General features: G+C 40.2%; 1 protein-coding gene across 5 annotated transcripts in view; it reads left to right on the top strand.

Moving 5' to 3' along the window:
* The window catches only part of HDHD2 (haloacid dehalogenase like hydrolase domain containing 2), a 40,889-nt gene extending 22,493 nt beyond the window's left edge, over window positions 1–18,396 (top strand). For all 5 annotated transcript variants that reach the window (XM_001498811.5, XM_005612883.4, XM_070221035.1 and 2 more), the window contains 3 exons: window positions 9,982–10,198; window positions 12,216–12,279; window positions 14,988–18,396. In XM_001498811.5, the coding sequence (XP_001498861.3) occupies window positions 9,982–10,198; window positions 12,216–12,279; window positions 14,988–15,103 (397 nt within the window). In that variant the 3' untranslated portion in view covers window positions 15,104–18,396. The remainder of the gene's footprint in view (window positions 1–9,981; window positions 10,199–12,215; window positions 12,280–14,987) is intronic.
* The last annotated feature ends 764 nt before the right edge of the window (window positions 18,397–19,160 follow it).

The raw sequence follows: 19,160 nt of genomic DNA, 5'->3' as shown, positions 1-19,160 counted from the left end.
CAGTAAATCCGATTCTTCCTCCAAGGAGGATCCAGGCTACGGGAAAAAGTGACACATTTGATCACATTTTCAAAGAAATTATTCAATGAATGGTAATGACACTCTGAACTGGGATAGTGGCAGTAGGGTGAAGAAAACCAGGTTCAGGTAACATCAACACGACTTGATGGATGATTGGGTTACTGGGTGAAGAACGGTGCATCAAGAAGGACATCTGGGTTTCTAACCTGAGCACGTGTGATAGAGGACACTCTCTGCTCGGGGTTCAGAAGGTGGTAAGTTTTGGTTGGGGCTGTTTGGCCTGTGGGATATCTAAGTAGAGACGTTCCAATGTCTGTTGGTAGAAATTTGGGGAAATACAACTAACACATAAAATGTTATAAACCTTCAGTCATGTGTGCATTTTACTGATAGGAAGTTTTTGCTGCTCTTTCCAAAAGGAAGGCTGCATACTGGTTCTCGTACTTCCTAACAGAAATTGGGTCAGAGTTTACCTGCAAATCTGCTCTAGAGTGAGACTGTGGCTTTTTCCCTTGCATTTTTCATTTTTTATCTTGCCTTTTGCTTCTTGTCAAACCATTAAACAGAATAGTTTGCCTTTGAATTTGTGACAAGTAGTTCAAAATATTACATAGGGATACGTTGAACTAACTTAAAAAAGAATTTGGTAGTTAACTGCAAGAATACTATAAGAAAGTCATTTTCTTACCAGTACAAGGATCTACAAGAATCATTCTAACTTATACTTGATGTAGAATTCATTTCTTGATGTATATGTGCTAGAATCAGAATGTTTTTAGGAAATTTTAAAACTCACTACAAGCTTCACACATCTGGGCACGTTATTTACTGTTGATCTTGAAAATGGCTCTTCTCATATATAGTCTTTGTGGCCAGAAATAGCACTTTGGGAACAGCCACCTTTTTTTTCCTGTGTGCACATCAATTTTCCATCCTCGGTTAATGGAAACTATGGCTACGTAATGCACTTTTATTTGTGACTCTTTCACTCGCTGCGGTAGTCAAGTCTTTGTTTAAAAGGAACAAACTCACTTTTTATAGTTACTCAGTATCCATTTACTGTAGTTTTTTCCTGGAGATCCACTGCTATGCCAGATTCCTTGAAGATGTACTTCAGGGTATATGGTGTTAAAATTTCTTTGGCTTCACCTACTTTTATTATCCTACTTTAGCTTCTGGGGGGCGGCCCTACTTTAGCTTCTGGGGAGCGGGGGGATTATCTCACCTGCTCCCTTAAGTAAGGATGACAACTATACCAGCGTCAGTTTTTATTTGAAGTAGAGAACCTGCTACTATTTCTTACTTCCGAATTTACCCCACTACCGTTTATTCATTTCTTTAACCACAGAATTCAAGGAGAAGGAGTTGATTGATTTTAGCCGGTAATTTGGGAAGGACATATTTAATAGGAGGTTGGGAGGTCTCTGTGTTAGATGAATACTAGACCCAGGGTAATAAAAAGGTATGCTGACATAATGCTGGCTTTGTAATTGCTTGGATCCTGTCTAATTAGTACACTTCCCTAACCATATTGATTTTTTAAACACTACATTTTAAAGCATTACAGTGCACTTATAGGTCAACTCTAATTTCACAAATGCACTTAACAGCTGGGTGGAGAGTTAACAGAAGGATTTTAGGTCTTACCCTTCTTTGCATATTGATGTCTCCACAGAGACCGTGCCTTCCAACCAATGAGTACAGCTGTTTGGATTGTGTGTGGCACATATAGACATCTCAAATGAACCACCAATTAGTTAAATTACTATTCAGGTTGATAATGAGAATAAACATTGGATTTTAAACCCCGTTGGGTAGCTGCCTTGAATACCAGCTTTGGGGCACATTGCCCTCAGACAGATAATCAACCTTCTACATGGCACTGCCTCTTACTTACTGTGTTTTGGATGGGTAGACCCCACCCCCACCCCCAAATGCATAGTACAGTCTGTCTACAGATATGTCGTAAATATCTGAATAAAGTTGAGGACGCTGAATTTTAAAGATTTGGTTTTGGAGAAGGCTATGGACTGGTTTTATAGGGATTAGACATGATTTGGATTTGGGTTCTATAAAACATTCGAATTCTAAAAGCCATTAATGGCTTTTTTCCTTTTACCTACTACTAAAAGAGACAAGGATTAATATAATGAACACCCACCCATATGCCTATCAACCAGTTTAAGAAATACAGATTATCAGCACATTTCATATCGCCTGCGTATTGCTCCCCAATTTTGACACTCAAGACCCAGAAGTACTTAGGATTATGAGTTTTAATTTATCGTGTTCATGAATTTCTTTATAGTTGGAATACACTTGTAGGTGTTCCTAGACAGTATATAGTATTATTTTGCATGTTTTATACTTTATATATTCATTAGTTTCTTTCTTACCTCTATTGTATGGTTCATCAATCTGAGTATCCGTAGCTCCAGGTCATTCATTTTTACTATAGTACTAGCTTGTAGCAAAGTCTTTTTTGATCTTCTGACTTGAGTTAGAAACCCAAAGCTTGAGCATTCTAGTAATGGACCAATTATAATAAAATTTGATCATATCTATTAGGAGAAAGGCTACCTGGCAAGCAGATCACTTAATAATCTAACTTGAACTGAGTATCAAGAAGACTAAAAAGTATCCAAGCACAAAAATAATATGTCTTTATTGTGGAAAATTTTCAATGCTCAAAAAAGAATAAACAAAATTGCCTGTAATCCTTCCACCTAAAGAGAACCGCAGTCAACATTTTAGCATGTAAACTAGTTTGATCTGTGCACATATAGACTTAGACAAAAATGAGAATGTATATATACTGTGTGATAATGTGCTTTTTTTAAAACCCAACAATATATTGTGCATGTTTTTCTGTATTCTTCAATATTCTTCTAAAAACACATTTGATTCCCACAACATATTCCACTTTAAGAAGTACAATAAATTGTGTATCCATGTGTTTCCTATGGTTGGTTATTTCCAAGTTTTTGAAGTTAGTTTTAAAAAAACTTCTGAGAAAATGTTTGTTAAGCAATATTTATGTTTTTTCCTCAAGATTTTTCTCAGAAGTATAGTTATTGGGTCAAAGGAATTTTGAGGAAAAACTGCATGGAATTACTTAACCTAGGAAAAGTTTAAGGTTTTTTTCTAAATTAAAAGCATCTGCTCTCCATCTGAGGTGCTTATTAAAATGTCATTGTAGCTGAAGATAAGTGACATCATGACTTCCATGTATAAATGCAGAGGCAAAGGCTGCTTAGAAGAATGTTTTGAAGCTTTGTTAAAGACTTCTTTCCTACAGCCATTGCAAGGTGCAAGAATCCTCCAGAAGTGTTAGAGATGCTCAGAAATGAGTTTTTTTGTTTTGGGGGGGAGATTCTTAACACTATGAATGGTTTCTGTTGAATATTGGATTGCTTTCTTTTCCCCATCTCCTTAAGAAAAAATAAAAAGTTTAATTACTCCAGTGTATTCAATTGCTTATAAAGGGAAGAAGAGAAAGAGAAAAAAAAATCAACAATAATGGCCTCACTTATTATTGCATTTTTACTGTAACACATGAATCTTTTCTAAGTATTTAGAGCCCTGGGCATGAGTAATTCCAGAACAGTGTGGCAGCAGGGCTCAAATTAGAAATATTTCTCTGGGCTTTTTCCATTTTGAATGGACTGACTGCTACGCAATCTTTTTAATTAAAGTCCAGACTATAAAAATAAGATGCTTTGGAGATGAGAAATTGTTCAAGACTTAAGAACTTGAGTTATTTAAAGTGTTCCATTAGTGTATGCAGGAGAACAATTTTATATGCCAGTTTGAAAATCGTAGAATACAGAATTGAGGTAAATATCGTCAGTAAGTGCTGTTACATGTTTCAATTTGGGGAGATTGTTTTATGATCAAGGCAATTCTTGCAACTCTAAATAAAAATTTCAGGTGAATAAGCCACATAAATATATTCTGTTACTGGTTTTTTTAGTTTGATGTATAACATGCACAGTAAGGTATACAAATTGTCTGTGTATAACTCAGTAGAGTTTTACACATAAATATACCTATGTAACCCCCACTCTGGTAGGAATATAGAACATTTCCGGCCCCCAGAAGGCTCCCTATGCCAGTCAATACCACCTCTTCCTCAAGGCAGCCACTAGTCTGACTTCTGTCAGTATTGCCAGTTTTTGATCCTCACATGAATGAAATCATACACTTGTAGCATTTTCTGTCTGCTTTTGAGTTTTATGCAAGTTGTTGCAGGTAGCTGTACTTTGTTTCTGTTTTGTTTCTTCTTTTTAAATTTTTGTTGTTGCAGTCTATTGTATGAATATTCCACAATTTATTTATTCATTCTGCTGTTAATGGGCATTTGGATTGTTTCCAGTTTGGGCTGTTAAGAACAAAGCTTCTATGAACATTCTTCTGCAAGTCTTTTGGGGGACATATGCACTCATTCATCTGGGTCAGTATCTAGAAGTAAAATTACTGGAAAATAGGTACTTTAGTTTTAGTAAATGTTGCTAAACAGTTTCCCAAGTGATTGTACCGAGTCATAAGTTCTTGCTAGCTGTAAATGAGAGTTCCAATGCTCTGCATTCTCACCAATCTCTTGCCAGTCTATGTAATTATAGCTACAGTCATGTGCTGCATAATGTCATTTTGGTAACAATAGGCTGCATATATGACGGTGGTCTCATACGATTAGTACCATATTGACCTAGGTGTATAGTAGGCTATACCATCTAGGTTTGTGTAAGTCCACTCTATGATGTTTGCACAATGACAAAATCGCCTAACAACACATTTCTCAGAATGTATTCCCGTCATTAAGAGACACATGACTGTATTCTGTTTGGTGTGTGTATACCGGTATCTTACTGAGTTTCAGTTTGTATTTCCCTGAGGAGTTATGTTGTTGAAACCTCTCCTATACTTATTGGCCATTGGGTAACTTCTTTGTGATGTGCCCATTCTAATGTTTTACCTTTTCTGATTGGGTTCTGTTTTTCTTAGTGATTTGTAGGAGCTGTTTATGTGTTATGTATACAAGTCTTTGGTTGGATATATGTACTGCAGATATCTTATCCCTGTCTGTGGTTTGCTTTTTCACTCTCTTGATAGTTTGAGAACATGAAGTTCTTAATTTTGTTGGAGTCGAATTTGCCAGTATTTTCTTCTGTTCTGCTTAAGAAATCTTTGCCCACCCCACGGTCGTGAAAGTGTTCTCTTGTGTTTTCTTCTGCAAGCTTTATTGTTTGACCTTTAACAGTTAGGTCTAGAATCTTCTATTATTTTGTTATTGAAGTATAGTTGACGTACAATAGTATGTTAGCTTCACGTGTACAACATGGTGGTTTGACATTTATTAGACACATTACCAAATGATCACCGTGATAAGTCTAGTAACCATCTGGCACCGTACAAAGCTGTTAGAATATTATGGACTATATTCCCTATGCTATATATTACATCCCCATGACATTTATTTTGTAACTGGAAGTTTGTACCTCTTAATCTACTTCACCTATTTTGCCCAGCTCCCCACCTGCCTCCCCTCTGGCAACCACCAGTTGGTTCTCTGTATCTGTGAGACTGTTTCTGTTTTGTTTCTTCTTTTTTTTGTTTTTTAGATCCCACACGTAAGTGAAATCACACAGTATTTGTCTTTCTGTCTGGTTTATTTCATTTAGCGTAATACCCTCTAGGTCCATCCATGTCATCACAAATAGCAAGATTTCGTTCTTTTTTTTTTTTTTTAATTTTTATTGAGTTAATGATAGGTTGGCAATCTTGTGAAATTTCAGTTGTACATTGTTGTTTGTCAGTCGTGTTGTAGGTGCACCCCTTCACCCTTTGTGCCCACCCCCCACCCCACCTTTCACCTGGTAGCCACTAATCTGTTCTCTTTGTCTACATTTTTAAATTCCTCATATGAGTGGAGTCATACAGAGATTGTCCTTCTCTATCTGTCTTATGTCACTTAACATAATTCCCTCAAGGTCCATCCATGTTGTTGCAAATGGGACAGTTTTGTTCTTTTTTATGGCTGAGTAGTATTCCATTGTATATATATACCACATCTTCTTTATCCAGTCATCTGTTGATGGGAACTTAGGTTGCTTCCATGTCTTGGCTATTGTAAATAATGCTTCAGTGAACATGGGGGTGCATAGGACTTTTGGAATTGCTGACTTCAAGCTCTTTGGATAGATACCCAGTAGTGGGATAGCTGGGTCATATGGTAGTTCTATTTTTAATTTTTTGAGGAATCTCCATACTGTTTTCCATAGTGGCTGCACCAGTTTGCATTCCCACCAGCAGTGTATGAGGGTTCCTTTTCCTCCACAACCTCAACTGGGTTGTTAGGTTTTTTGTTGTTGAGATGTATGAGTTCTTTATATATTTTGGATATTAACCCCTTATCAGATGTATGGTTTGCAAATATCTTCTCCCAGTTGTTAGATGGTCTTTTCGTTTTGTTGATGATTTTCTTTGCTGTGCAGAACTTTTTAGTGTGATGTAGTCCCATTTGTTTATTTTTTCTTTTGTTTCCCTTGCCTGGTCAGACATAGTGTTTGAAAATAAGCTGCTAAAACAATGTCGAAGAGCATACTGCCTGTGTGTTCTTTTAGAAGTTTTATGGTTTCAGGTCTTATATTCAAGTCTTCAATCCATTTTGAGTTAATTTTTGTGTATGGTGTAAGATAATGGTCTACTTTCATTCTTTTGCATGTGACTGTCAGTTTTCCCAGCACCATTGAAGAAACTTTCCTTTCTCCATTCTGTGTTCTTGGCTACCTTGTTGAAAATTAGTTGTCCCTAGATGTATGGGTTTATTTCTGGGCTCTCGATTCCGTTCCGTTGATCTGTGTGCCTGTTTTTGTGCCAGTACCATGCTGTTTTGATTACTGTAGCTTTGTAGTATATTTTGAAATCAGGGATTGTGATGCCTCCAGCTTTGTTCTTTTTTCTCAGGATTCCTTTGGCTCTTGTTGTCCCATATAAATTTTAGGATTCTTTGTTCTATTTCTGTGAAAGATGTCTTTGGAACTTTGATAGGGATTGCATTGAATCTGTAGATTGCTTTAGGAAGTAAGGACATTTTAACTGTTAATTCTTCCAATCCAAGAGCACGGAATATCTTTCTATTTCTTCGTGTCTTCTTCAATTTCTTTCACCAATGTTTTACAGTTTTCAGTGTACAAGTCTTTTACCTCTTCGGTTTATTCCTAGGTATTTTATTCTTTTTGTTGCAATTGTAAATGGGATTGTATCCTTAATTTCTCTGTCTGCTACTTCATTGTTGGTATATAGAAACGCAGCTGATTTTTGTATGTCGATTTTTTATCCTGCAACTTTACCATATCCATTTGTTATTTCTAAGTTTTTTGGTGGGTTCTTTAGGGTTTTCTATGTATAAAATCATGTCATCAGAAAATTGTGACAATTTCTCTTTTTCCTTTCCAATTTGGATCCCTTTTATTTCTTTTTCTTGCCTGATTGTTCTGGCTAGGACTTCCAACACTGTGTTAAATAAGAGTGGTGACAGTGGGCATCCTTGTCTGATTTCTGTTCTTAGAGGGAGAGCTTTCAGTTTTTCTCCGCCGAGTATGATATTAGCTGTGGGTTTGTCATATATGGCCTGTATTATGTTGAAGTACTTCAGAAGTTCTGGGTACTGGCTCTCCTTGGTGGTGTGATTGATTTTGGCCAGCATTTGTGGGTGAGCTCCTCATCTATAAAATGGGGCATGTTGGACTTTGTTCCTTAAGGTCCCTTTCACTAACATTTTGTGGCTCTGAATTTAAGTTATACCCTTGGCTTTTCTTTCACTGCTCTGCCTAAGATTTTTATAGTGTAGGGCTGCTCCCTGGCTCGGAATTTTTAGATTTTTCCTTTGCCTTCAGGGAATTTACAGCCAGAGATTTTTGCATCAGGCCTTATTTGTCCCTTTTTTTCCCTCGCTTCTTGCACCTCAGTGGGCTTTTAGTTAGATACAGATGCAAAATTATCAGATTTCCTGCTGATGCATTATTTCTGGTAAAAACAACCAACCTTTTGTTGCCCTGTTTAGTAAGTGTAAAAACACAGCAAGTATTGGGGTGTCTATTTTTTATTTTTTTTAAATGTTTGTAAAAGATCTTTTAATCTGTGTCCTAGAAAACCTTTTACCTTTTAAATCCATCCCAAATATGCCTTGGCTCTTCAAAGATTCAGTAAAGCTTATGCTGTGCAGAGAAGAATGATAGAAGCAGGAACCACTTCCCTGAGAGAGGCCCATCTTCTCCAGCCTAGTGTAGAACCAGTTCCCATTTAGAGAAATGTGGAGGAACCCACAGCCTGAGCCCTTCCAGGGAAGGCACTAAAGTACTGCCTGGGAATTAAGTACACACATCAATCAAGCTGATAAGTCTTATCCCCAGTTAATATATAATAAAATATTAACAAAGCTAAATCAAATGAGTTTTTAGTTTAGCTATGTAAGTGGAAAGCAATTTTGAGGTCTGTTGCATAAAGAATTCCAGTTCCGTGGTAGAGGAGCAAATAAATGGGATTGGGGGCAGGGTGACAAGAGGGGAGATAGATAAATCACCTGCCGTTATCTCATTGCTCTCAGCTGTGGTCCTTTAAGGCCAACATAGTGGCTTTACCAGGTTTCCTAACAGTTGAATTTCAAAATCTGCTTTAAGAAATAAATTTGTATTAATATTAGTGAATAAATTTGAAGGAGCTAGCCTGTGCTGTGAGCAATTTGTAGTAACTAACAATAAGTCCCTGTAATAGTCCAGTATTGGTTTTTACTTAATAAAATATTTAATCATAAATGTCTGAATTCTGCATCTCCCACAGGAAGACGTTTCCATGCCCACTGACAAGAATAATTTAGCAGTTTCATAGTTGAGCGCTTAATTACTCATAATTGTGAAGGGTAAGATGTGATGAATTTTTCCTTGATGGACGTACTAAATATTTTAACTATAGAGATGACTTAAAGTAAATTAAGCTTGTGAGATCATTTATTACGTTGGTTAAAAGCAGTTTAAGAAATACATCACGTCCCACGTTCCATTAGATGATAACGTGTGCGGGACTGTTTGTGCTGTGTGACTATGGGCTGCACTGCTGGGAGAGACTGGATTTTTTTGGATGGGGGTTGGGAGGTGAGTGTTAAGAAGTTGGTGGGGGTTTTTGGACCTGTTTTGTTATGCTTGACTGAGTCACTAATGAGAATCCTTAGCTATATGTAGAGTTTGTTCTCAAACTAATGGGAAAACTCTTTATGCCCTTTTGTTTGGTATGAGAGTAATCGTCCCATCTCAGGACAAAGGAAAGGATTTGACAGTAAAGGCTTTCAGTTAAACCATGTTGGCATTTCTTCAGGGAAGATGGCCTGATGTGCGAAGTGTCAGAAGCAGTCAAAGGTGGAAGGAAGAGGTAAAGGCATGAGCAGAAAGTATTGTAAAATGCCCTATCACATTTCTGAGTTAGAAAGAAGCTTACATTCTGGAGTAGAGGACAGAGGAATTCAGGTATTTTAGGAGTTAGCTGAATATGTCACTGCAGCAGCAGTCGTGTCGTGTTATGAAAGGCTCGCGAGCCTCCTGCTTACCAGCAGGGACGGCTGGAACAACTTGTCTCATTAAGTTAAGCTTCTTCCCCTGAGTGTCTTATTTAGCTTTACTTCTCTTCATTCTCTTTCCCTGGTGATTTGGTTAAAGTGTCTGAAACCACTAAAGGTAAAAGGTTGAAGCAGTCCCAAATTTAATAATCTATCACCTTTCTTTCGTGTATCTGAGTGTAATTCCCAGCAGTTCTTAGCAAATTCATTAGAAGACAGCAAGTCATTAAAAGTTAATAAGAAACTGTTTGTTTCTGTGAGTGTGAATAAAATCTCTTTGTAAGTCTGACATTCTTTCCAGTCATAAAAGCCTTGCTTTTAGCCAGTTTCCATTTTCTCTGTCTCTCTAGGTTACTCCTAGATGGGGCGCCTCTGATAGCAATCCACAAAGCCAGGTATTACAAGAGGAAAGATGGCCTAGCCCTGGGACCTGGACCATTCGTGACTGCTTTAGAGTATGCCACAGACATCAAAGCCACAGTGGTAGGAAAACCAGAAAAAACGTTCTTTTTGGAAGCATTGCGGGGCACTGGCTGCGAACCAGAGGAGACCGTCATGATAGGAGATGTAAGTAGAAGAGCCAGGAAACGCGCCGAGCTCGCCTGTCACACTGGGAGGAGCTGACTTGGAAGTGCTGCTTCAAAACCAGGCGTACTCTATTTCTGATGATATCAGATGGTAGCAAGTGGCTGCCTATAAAGCAGGCTTTCTGCTAGGTGTTTAGAGGTATTCTTCGAAAGAACTGAAATTTTGAGTATTTCTGACATTCTTCATAGTGTGATGAGATATATACTATTCAAAAGACCATTAAAAGCAAGTCAATTAAATGCTTTATGTGTCTTTTGAAGAAAACCTCTACACAAATTTAGATTTTTTTTTAAATATTATGCAGGCAAAAAACCTATACCCAGAGAATTCTACCATTAATGATTTTTTTCTTAGTATATGCTTTATGGAAGAACTTCCCAATCACTGTGCCACAAATAGCTAAAGATATCGATTGCCTCAGCCCTTGGGTGGCAGGGTTGAATCTGATGGATTGGAGGCCCTAGCCGGTCGCATCTGGCCATGACACCTTCTCAGTTTACCCCAGTGTACTGGGCAAACATTATTTTGCATATGTGCCATGATGGGAAAAGAGCTGGAAAGCACACTGCCTCATGGTAAGTAGGTGGCAAGGATTATATTTCAGTTTTTAAATAATAACGCATTAGACTGGAAGGGACCATTGAGAATGTCTGGTCCAAACCTCCTCTATAGACTGGGAAACTGAAGCCCGGAGAGGTAAATCTCCATGCCTCAATTCCCTTAGCTAATTAGTGGCACAGCTGGAAGCTGAACTCGAGGCTCTGGACTCCCTCCAAAGCAAACTGTAGATCTCTTGCTTTCTTAACTTGGGATGGTGCAAAAGTGTCACAGTCCTCCTGATTTCATCTTCCACTTGCATACTTATTCACGTAAACTGAATAGAGTAATCATTGAACTTGACACTATTTAGAGAAACCTTTTTCTCTTGGCAAGCCTTTAGCTGACTTTCCTAGGCGAACGTGTGTTTGAAAGCTGGTCGTCTTAGCCTGGAGACTTCAGAATTCTTATCCCCGGAGATACTGGCATTGGGACCGAGTGGGAGGTGGGAAGGGCATGTGACAGAATCCTCGGCTGCATGGAGGGTTGCTTGTTATCCAAGAGAGTGGCAGGTTTTTCCCTTCCTTTCCTTGTCCACTGTTACCCACCTCCCTTCTTCCTTTCGTCCGTCTCCCCCATCCCTGCCGCTTCATCAGGGCAAGTTTAGATGCAGCAGAAAAGGTTTCAAAGTTAGACCTTAAGTGAAGATTTTGACATTCTAAAACTCATTTCTCGGGGCCTTTGTTGAATAATTTTAATGATTTTTAAGGAAAAAACTTTTCTTCAGGCACGGTCTGAATGAGATGGCAGGATTGATTTTTCTTGATATTTGTCTAGTCCTTGGATTTTTATTACCTTGCATTTATCATCACAATCAACCAAGTATATTCATCCCTATCTTGAGTAAGAATTGGAAAGAGGAGCTCCCTTTTCTAACTGATCTCTTGTCCCCAAGTGTGAAGCGAATATCAGTCACAGAATCTGTTCAAGTGTACTGATTGGTCTTGATGCCACCTGTTAGGGACGAAAGGATGGGAAGTAAGGAGATGACATGGGCGGCGGAAAAGCTGACTTCTGACTCTAGTTCCTTCACTCTGTGCAGTTGGATCATCCACCTTAAAAGCTGCCAAGTAGAATGTTTTTTTCCATGACCTATTTTAAGAGGAGGTAGACGCACGTGGCAAAGCATGAAGAACTGTGGCTGCTCTTTGTGTTTGGTTCCGAGGATTTCTGCTCTGTGGTACACCTTCCGCCTCTGTGACGCTTCCCTTTCCAGGAGGATGCTTCCTTACACTACTACATGTGGATTACCTCTTTTTTACACCTTCCTTTCTTTCATTTTAAGAAAAAATCGTGGGATTACAGTTGGCCATCCCAGCCTAAATCAAATCATTGAGTAGGGGTTTGTTCACAAGCTACTGAAGGCACTGGACTAAATGCTTCCTTTATGCTTTTCTAGGATTGCAGGGATGATGTTGGTGGGGCTCAGAATGTCGGCATGCTGGGCATCTTAGTGAAAACTGGTATGTACCTTCTATAAGCCTTCTCTAAAACAGCACGGTGGACTACACAATTGCTTAAAGAACAGTCTGCAGAAATGGCGAAACCCACTGGGCACTTTAATTCTCTTTCTACCACAAAGCAAAAATAAAATGGACTTAGGATCGCAGGGGAAAAAGACAGTGTGGGAGGGCCCATGCTATACAAAACTGGAAGATGAGAGTTCAGAGGTATTTTAATATTTACCCAGAGGTAACCATATACAGTTAACAATTAGCATTTATATGATTTTCTGAATATACAGGTCATCAGATTGCAGTGGACCAAAAGACCGTGAATTGTGGTGCTCTGTAAAAATATCTCTTCTTTTTGTGCCAGCTGTAAGATGATGAAGTTCATCTCATTATGAACTGGCCAGCTAAGTGATCTGATACCTTTTGTTAATGTTTGCGTTTTTTAAAAAACACACATAAAAGCTTTTTTCTTGTCTTTTCACTTAACTGTTTTAGGAACTATTTCCTATACCAAGATGAGGTATACTCTGTGTGGTCCCTGAAATAAATTTAAGGAAACGGAAAGAACTTAATGGGGAGGACTCAGCTAATAGACTATTAATGACTATAGTGGACTGGTTAGGTGTCCTGTGTCCTTGTCTCAGGTCTACACTGACTAGCTGTGCAAGACCCTGGTCAAGGCTCTTCACCCCTTTGGGCCCTTTAAGAATGATGGGGTTGGATTGGTCCCTTCTAGCTCTCACAGTATGTGATTCTGTGCAACTTTCCAAATGGAGTGTGATTAATAAAGTCCTTTCAAGGTAAAGAAAGAACAGGCATGAGACCTATGTGTGGAGGTGAATACTGTTGCACTGGGAACTTAATGAGCCTCTCCAGGAGTAATGAAAAAGTCTCCCTCACACCCAAGTGGCACCTGCTGAGCTTGGAACTAATAGCACATGTTTAAGGATGACAGCCAGAAGTCCTGTCCAAGAATTGTCATTGGGCTCTTAAAAATCAAATAGCAGATAAGTGGTTCTATAAGTGGTTCTGTGAGCCCGTTTGCCTGGTTTCATTTAATGATAGTGAAACTATTTAATAGGCTGTTCATAAAAGGGAAGATTTAAACAAAGTCACAGAAGAGCTGCTACTGGGAAACTTTAGAAAAGTACCTTTACTCATGACTGTAACATTCAAGAAAATATAGTTGCGTAAAAGTTATTTTGAATAATTTTAAAATAGAAACAAGAAAATGTAGTTGTAGCTACAGTTGAATAAGAAGTATTTGGCAAGGCCCTGTATGAACAAAGAGTGGAAACACACTCTGCTCGTGCTTAGGATCTGGGGTGGACCATTAGAGCCTTGCAGATGGTGACACCAGTCACTCTGGAATTAACAGTGTGGTTGTTTTTCAAATTTCTCAGTCAAAATGATCATCACGTTCCCAGGAACATTACTGCCCTTTGATGTAAGCAAAAAAGAGGAAGCATTAGATAAAGTTAAGAAAAATAGCCACACTCATCATTCTCCCTGCCCATCTTCCTCTACTTTATACGTGGGATGCCTACCACAGCATGGCTTGCCAAGCGGTGCCATGTCCACACCCAGGATCTGAACCGCCCCCGTGCCGGCGAAGCAGAACGTGTGAACTTAACCGCTGTGCCACCGGGCCGGCCCCAGCCTGTGTCTTAATTTTAAAATTCCTCCTATTCACCATTTTATTTTCTGGTCATTGATGAAATCCTCAGATAACTATTTTTGCTCTTGGACATGTTGTGGAGGCAAAGAACAGAGTGCTAAGAGAGAAAAACAGAGAGGGGATCTAATTTGGATAAGAAGGTAGGTCTGACCCAAAGTGTGAAGGAGGTAGTCAGGTGAGAAGAATGTTCCAGGCAAAGGGAATGGCAGGTGTGAAGGTCCTCAAAAGACCCAGGTCCAGTGTAGGAACACAGCTGGGTCTGCAGCCTGTAGTAAGGGGAGAGGGGTGCTGGGGCTGAGGACAGAGGGCCTGGTAGGCAAGGATAGAGATTCGGGGTTCTTTCTGAAGGGCACTGGGACCCATTAAGGGGTATGTAAATAGGGACATGCATTATCTGATTTACATTTGTAAAAGCTCTCTCTGACCACTCTGTGGAATGGTTCCTCTGCTAGGTTGGGGTGTTCAGTTGTGTATCTTGAGTTCCAGAGTCTGAGGAGAGTTAGGCGGCGTGCCTGCCCCTTGGTGGCCTGTCCCGCCTGGCCCAGGCCTGTGAGCATCCATCACTCTCCCTCCCCAGCCCCAGGTGCTCCATTTGCCAGGCTCACAGGGTCCCTGCGTGGCAGCCGCACATGCTGTTTCCAGTCACCCCCAGGAGCTGGCAAGGTCTCTGCCCTGTGGGGTCTGGGCCTCCATTTAGAAGCATTGATTTAATCACCATTCCTGTCTTTAGGGCTGGTGGGGGAGAAAATGATTCCACAGCCCTCGGGATTTGAAGGACACCTTACCTGTCAGGTTTCCCAGCCCCTGTGACTGTCCATCCTGAAAGACCAGAGGGCCTGGGAAAATGCTGAAAATGATCTCTCTCTGAATTGTCTCATGCATCCTGAAGCCTCAGTAAGAGGTGGTTTTGGGGGTGTGGAGTCCCTGATTCTCTCTGGTAATTGAAAGGGTGGTTCTGTGGTGGCCCAGGTGCCCTCGGGTGTGGTGAAGGTGGCATCCTAGCAGTGGCCTTTGTTCACTGACTTTACTTTTATTTCAGGCAAGTATCGAGCAGGAGATGAAGAAAAAATTAATCCACCTCCTTACTTAACTTGTGAGAGCTTCCCTCATGCTGTGGACCACATTCTGCAGCACCTACTGTCAACTGTTCTGTGAATCAGAAGCAACTTGAAACGCAGCTTTTCATCGTCGGGCATGAATCCCTCACCAGCTCGATGCCAGCGTAGATAGACAGCCAGTGCTGCTGACGCTGTAACCTTTTACTGTGCATTAATCAGAAAGAAAGGTATTGAATTGCAGCCCCTAAGCTTTGCTAATCCCTTTTGTTTTATTTCACAAAAGAAGATGAGACCCGAAGAAAGGGAAAGCTGAGATTTTATGCCATTGCTGTTAAAATATTCATGGGGTTCGGCAGGGCTGGGGGAGAATCTGCCGTGGGGAGTCCTGTTCTCTGCTGTCTCCTCACTAGAAAATTGGGAGCAAGGGGGATTCAGATCGTGAATAAAGTTGAGTGTTGTTTTTTAAATTGTAAAATAATGTGTTGAAAGGTGCATTAGGCCATAATTTTAATATTGAGTTCAACTGTGAAATCCGTCAGAAGAACCAAGTGGAGTACAAGACAGAAGCAGCGAAATAGATTGTCCTTTCGCCCAAGTGAGCGAGTGAATTTGCCGTAACGAATGTTGAAAACTAGATTATCTGCTGTGTTATTCCCAGCACGGATGACTTCTTTTTCTCTTCATTAGCTAGAGATGACTAATTTAAATTTAGAACCTGATTTTAATTTAAAATAATATTTCCATTAATAACCTATTCATTGCAGATACCTATTATACTGTGTAACAGTTGTTTTGGAAATTTTATGTAAAATTAAAACTATCAGTATTTTACAGATGTTTTAATTAGACATTGTTATTAACAGGAACAGTGCAGAAACTAAAATCAAGCCTTTAATGTCGTATAGACCATGCATTTTTGACGTTAGTGTCCACCAGGGTCCTATTAACTGTACATTTGCAGGATTTCATTATTTTTGCCTCTGACACTATGGGAAAATCTTTCAGAAGCTATTGGGACAGATTCAAGCTTTTATGTACTTGGTTACTACAGCTGTAAAATGAAATCTCATCTTGTAGCATGGATTATTCTTCTCGTGTTAAACCCACCAAAATGAAGGGGACTAAGGAGGTAATGATTTTCCTAGAGCATTTGCATACTGTGATAATCCTGGGCCTTTGCAATTGTTTTACAGGGCTCTTGGGCATTGAATTATTAGCATGTAATTGTACATCATTGTAGTGTTCACCTTCTAGAATCGCACGCTGATGGTAATGAGCTTCGGGTTTTGATGCTTGTTTAGAGATCAGCTCGGCCTTGGATGGGAGGGAGCGAACCTAAATGAGTGGTAGCTCCCGCTCCTTTTGGTAGTTTGGTGAACACCGTTCTTGTTCCTGCAGATGCCCCAACTTAGTACTCACACAGCCTAGAGCCCAAAAGCAGATGTGACAGGCCTCCCACCCCAGACTGGATGGCTTAGTGGAGGGGCAGAGAGCCTAGATTTGGGAGCCTCGCCAGCACTTCACCACCTCTGTGACCTTGCACAAGTCATCTAGCCTCTTATACCGCCTTTTCATTGTGTGTAGAATGCAGATAATAACGAAAGTTCCCACCACATAGGCTTGTTGTGGGGGTTAAACGCATGACCCATGTATTAAGTACTTAGAATAGAATCAGGCAAATGCTAAGTGCTGTGCGTTTGCGATGATGATGGTGCAGATGTAGCAGGAGCATCACATTTAACAATCTCAGAAGGGTTGGTAGAACGTATCTCTCCAGTCAGTTCAGTGGAGAAAGTCTTTCTGAGATTAAAAAAGAGAGACATTCTCCTATATTTAGACTCCCTCAGGACAAAGCCACATGAGAAGGAAGCTCACATGCAGGTAGAGAGCGCTGCTTGGTGCCTGCGGGTGGGCTACATTGAGCTGTGGCCTGTCACCCAGGCACCTGGGCGAGTGATTCCTTGGCCCGAGTGTTATCAAGTGTTTACTCATTGCTACAGGCTAAGTGCCATGCCAGGAAATAAGCATATAAGAAAAAGATTTTGCCTTGAGGACCCTTACTAGTTAAGGAACTAAGGAGAATACACAAGACATGAAGACTCCAGTGTCCCCCCACCTTGTGATGTCGTCCTGACTGCAGGATGGAGTAGGGTGTTCCCTCCTTAGTGCCCACCTAGCACTTGTTAGATTACACTTAGATCTTCACGTCTCTTCTCCCCACCAGACAGGACTGTGTCTCATTCTTTTTATATCTGCTGCAACACAGGTAGTCAGTCAGATGGTCAATGAACCAATAAAAACTAGCTGTAAATCTTATGGGAATTGAATGGTAGAAGGTATAGCTGTAGGTAGGGAGGAGAAAATGTTTCGTTTTAGACTTGTTGCCCATAGGGGACGCCCATTAGACGCTTGGAAATAAAGGATCAGATGCTCTGGAGACAGGTTAGCGGTAAAGCAAAGAAGCAGACATCACTGATGGGTCAGGAGTTAAACAGAAGGGCAGGAACAGGTAAGATCACCTGAGTATAATGTTCCCAGCCAAGAGAAACGGCTGCGCTACTTTCCTCCCATCTAGTTTGGCCCTGTGGGCCATTAAAATCTTAGTTTGATATTTTATTTATTTAACAAACATTTATAGGGCTTACTAAATGACCTGTCCACAGTGAGGTTCATGAGGATAAAGGAGAATCTTGGTTTAGATTCATGTTATTATAAACATTCCCAGCTCATCTGGTTGGTCTGCCTTGGGCCTTGTGGAAATTTAATAACTGAAGTATCTAAAGGACTTCAGTTTCCAGCCATCCCATTTAAAGGGTTGTCTTGTGGTATTGACCTTGACCTCAAAGAAGTGGTTGCATCAGTTTTACTGTAATCCTGTCCTGGGCCCAGAAAGGACCAAGTGGCATCTTAGCACTGGAAAGGGTGTTAGAGAAGACCCATTGTCAGGAAATGGTCGTTGAGCAGCTTGCTGTGAGCCAGGTGCATGCCAGGTGTGGAGGAGGGTGAAGCACTGGTCCAGTGGAGGACACAGATGCTCTTGCCCCCACTTCACTCTCAAACCTCCAGAATCAGCTAGTTATGCAGTAGCTCTACCCACTGTTCTGCACCTGTCAGAGCTGCTGTTAATGCCTGGGAAAGAAAAGGGGGCTAGCCCACCTCACTCTAAGTGACGGCCCCATCAAACACCTGTAGTTGGGGATGTCAAACATTCCTTTGGAATGACAGTGTCATCGCCTCACTCTTAATCCCACATTTAAAAATTACAATGTTGGACACGTAAGTGAAAAACACACTTGTATTGGTGTTTAGTTGGTTTTGGATCAATAGTTGTTCGTGTAGGATGAAACTGAAGTCCTTGAGTACTTATAATAAAGAATTTTTAAAACTTCACTAATCTGTTTCACTAAAACACTCTGCCTCAAGAAATAGAATCCCTTTTTCATATTAGCAGTTGTTTGCATAGAGCTGTGTTTGCATTATCAGGTTTCTTTGACATAAGTCAGAAAAGCCTTTTTTTGGCATAAATACACAGGCTTTTGCTGACATTTTATTATGCCAGCCATCAAGATGTCCTACCCCAGAGCCTGCTGCTCTCTTTAAGAGGCAAACAGAGCAAGGTACCAGTGCACCAGAAATCATTTATCATAACTTAAATTGCATATCTGTTAAAATCAAGCCATTTTTAACACCTTTTCCCATTGCTTACCTTCATGTCATACACATCTCAACTCCTGTTTGTTTCACTGGCTGATGTGCCTGAGAAAATCAGACTATTTATTAAATGCCTACTGAGGGTAAAGCACTGAGGAAGACAGAGCAGAATGTAGCTCCGATCCTAAGATACAGATCTAGTTGGGAAATTGAAGCATATAAAAATATACCTAACAGTCACAGAGCTCTGGCAGGTTCCAAATGGTTGTATCAGTCCTTTCAGGAAAGAGGCCGTGTACAGTGAGCTAAGTGCTTTGGGACAGGAATCAAATTCCAGCCTGTGGAGCAGATACAGTGCTCAGATAGCCTTTGGTCTACGTCACTAGAGAGTGTTTCATTCATTCAGTAGCAGTGAAAACAGTCCCATAACCATGGTGCTTATGTTTGAGTAGGGTAGCCCAGACTAATAGGACGTGCACACAAGGACTCAATACAGTAGAGCT

This window comes from Equus caballus, chromosome 8, assembly GCF_041296265.1.
Source record: "Equus caballus isolate H_3958 breed thoroughbred chromosome 8, TB-T2T, whole genome shotgun sequence".
Taxonomy (NCBI): domain Eukaryota; kingdom Metazoa; phylum Chordata; class Mammalia; order Perissodactyla; family Equidae; genus Equus; species Equus caballus.
This window is presented reverse-complemented; position numbering and strand designations above follow the sequence as displayed.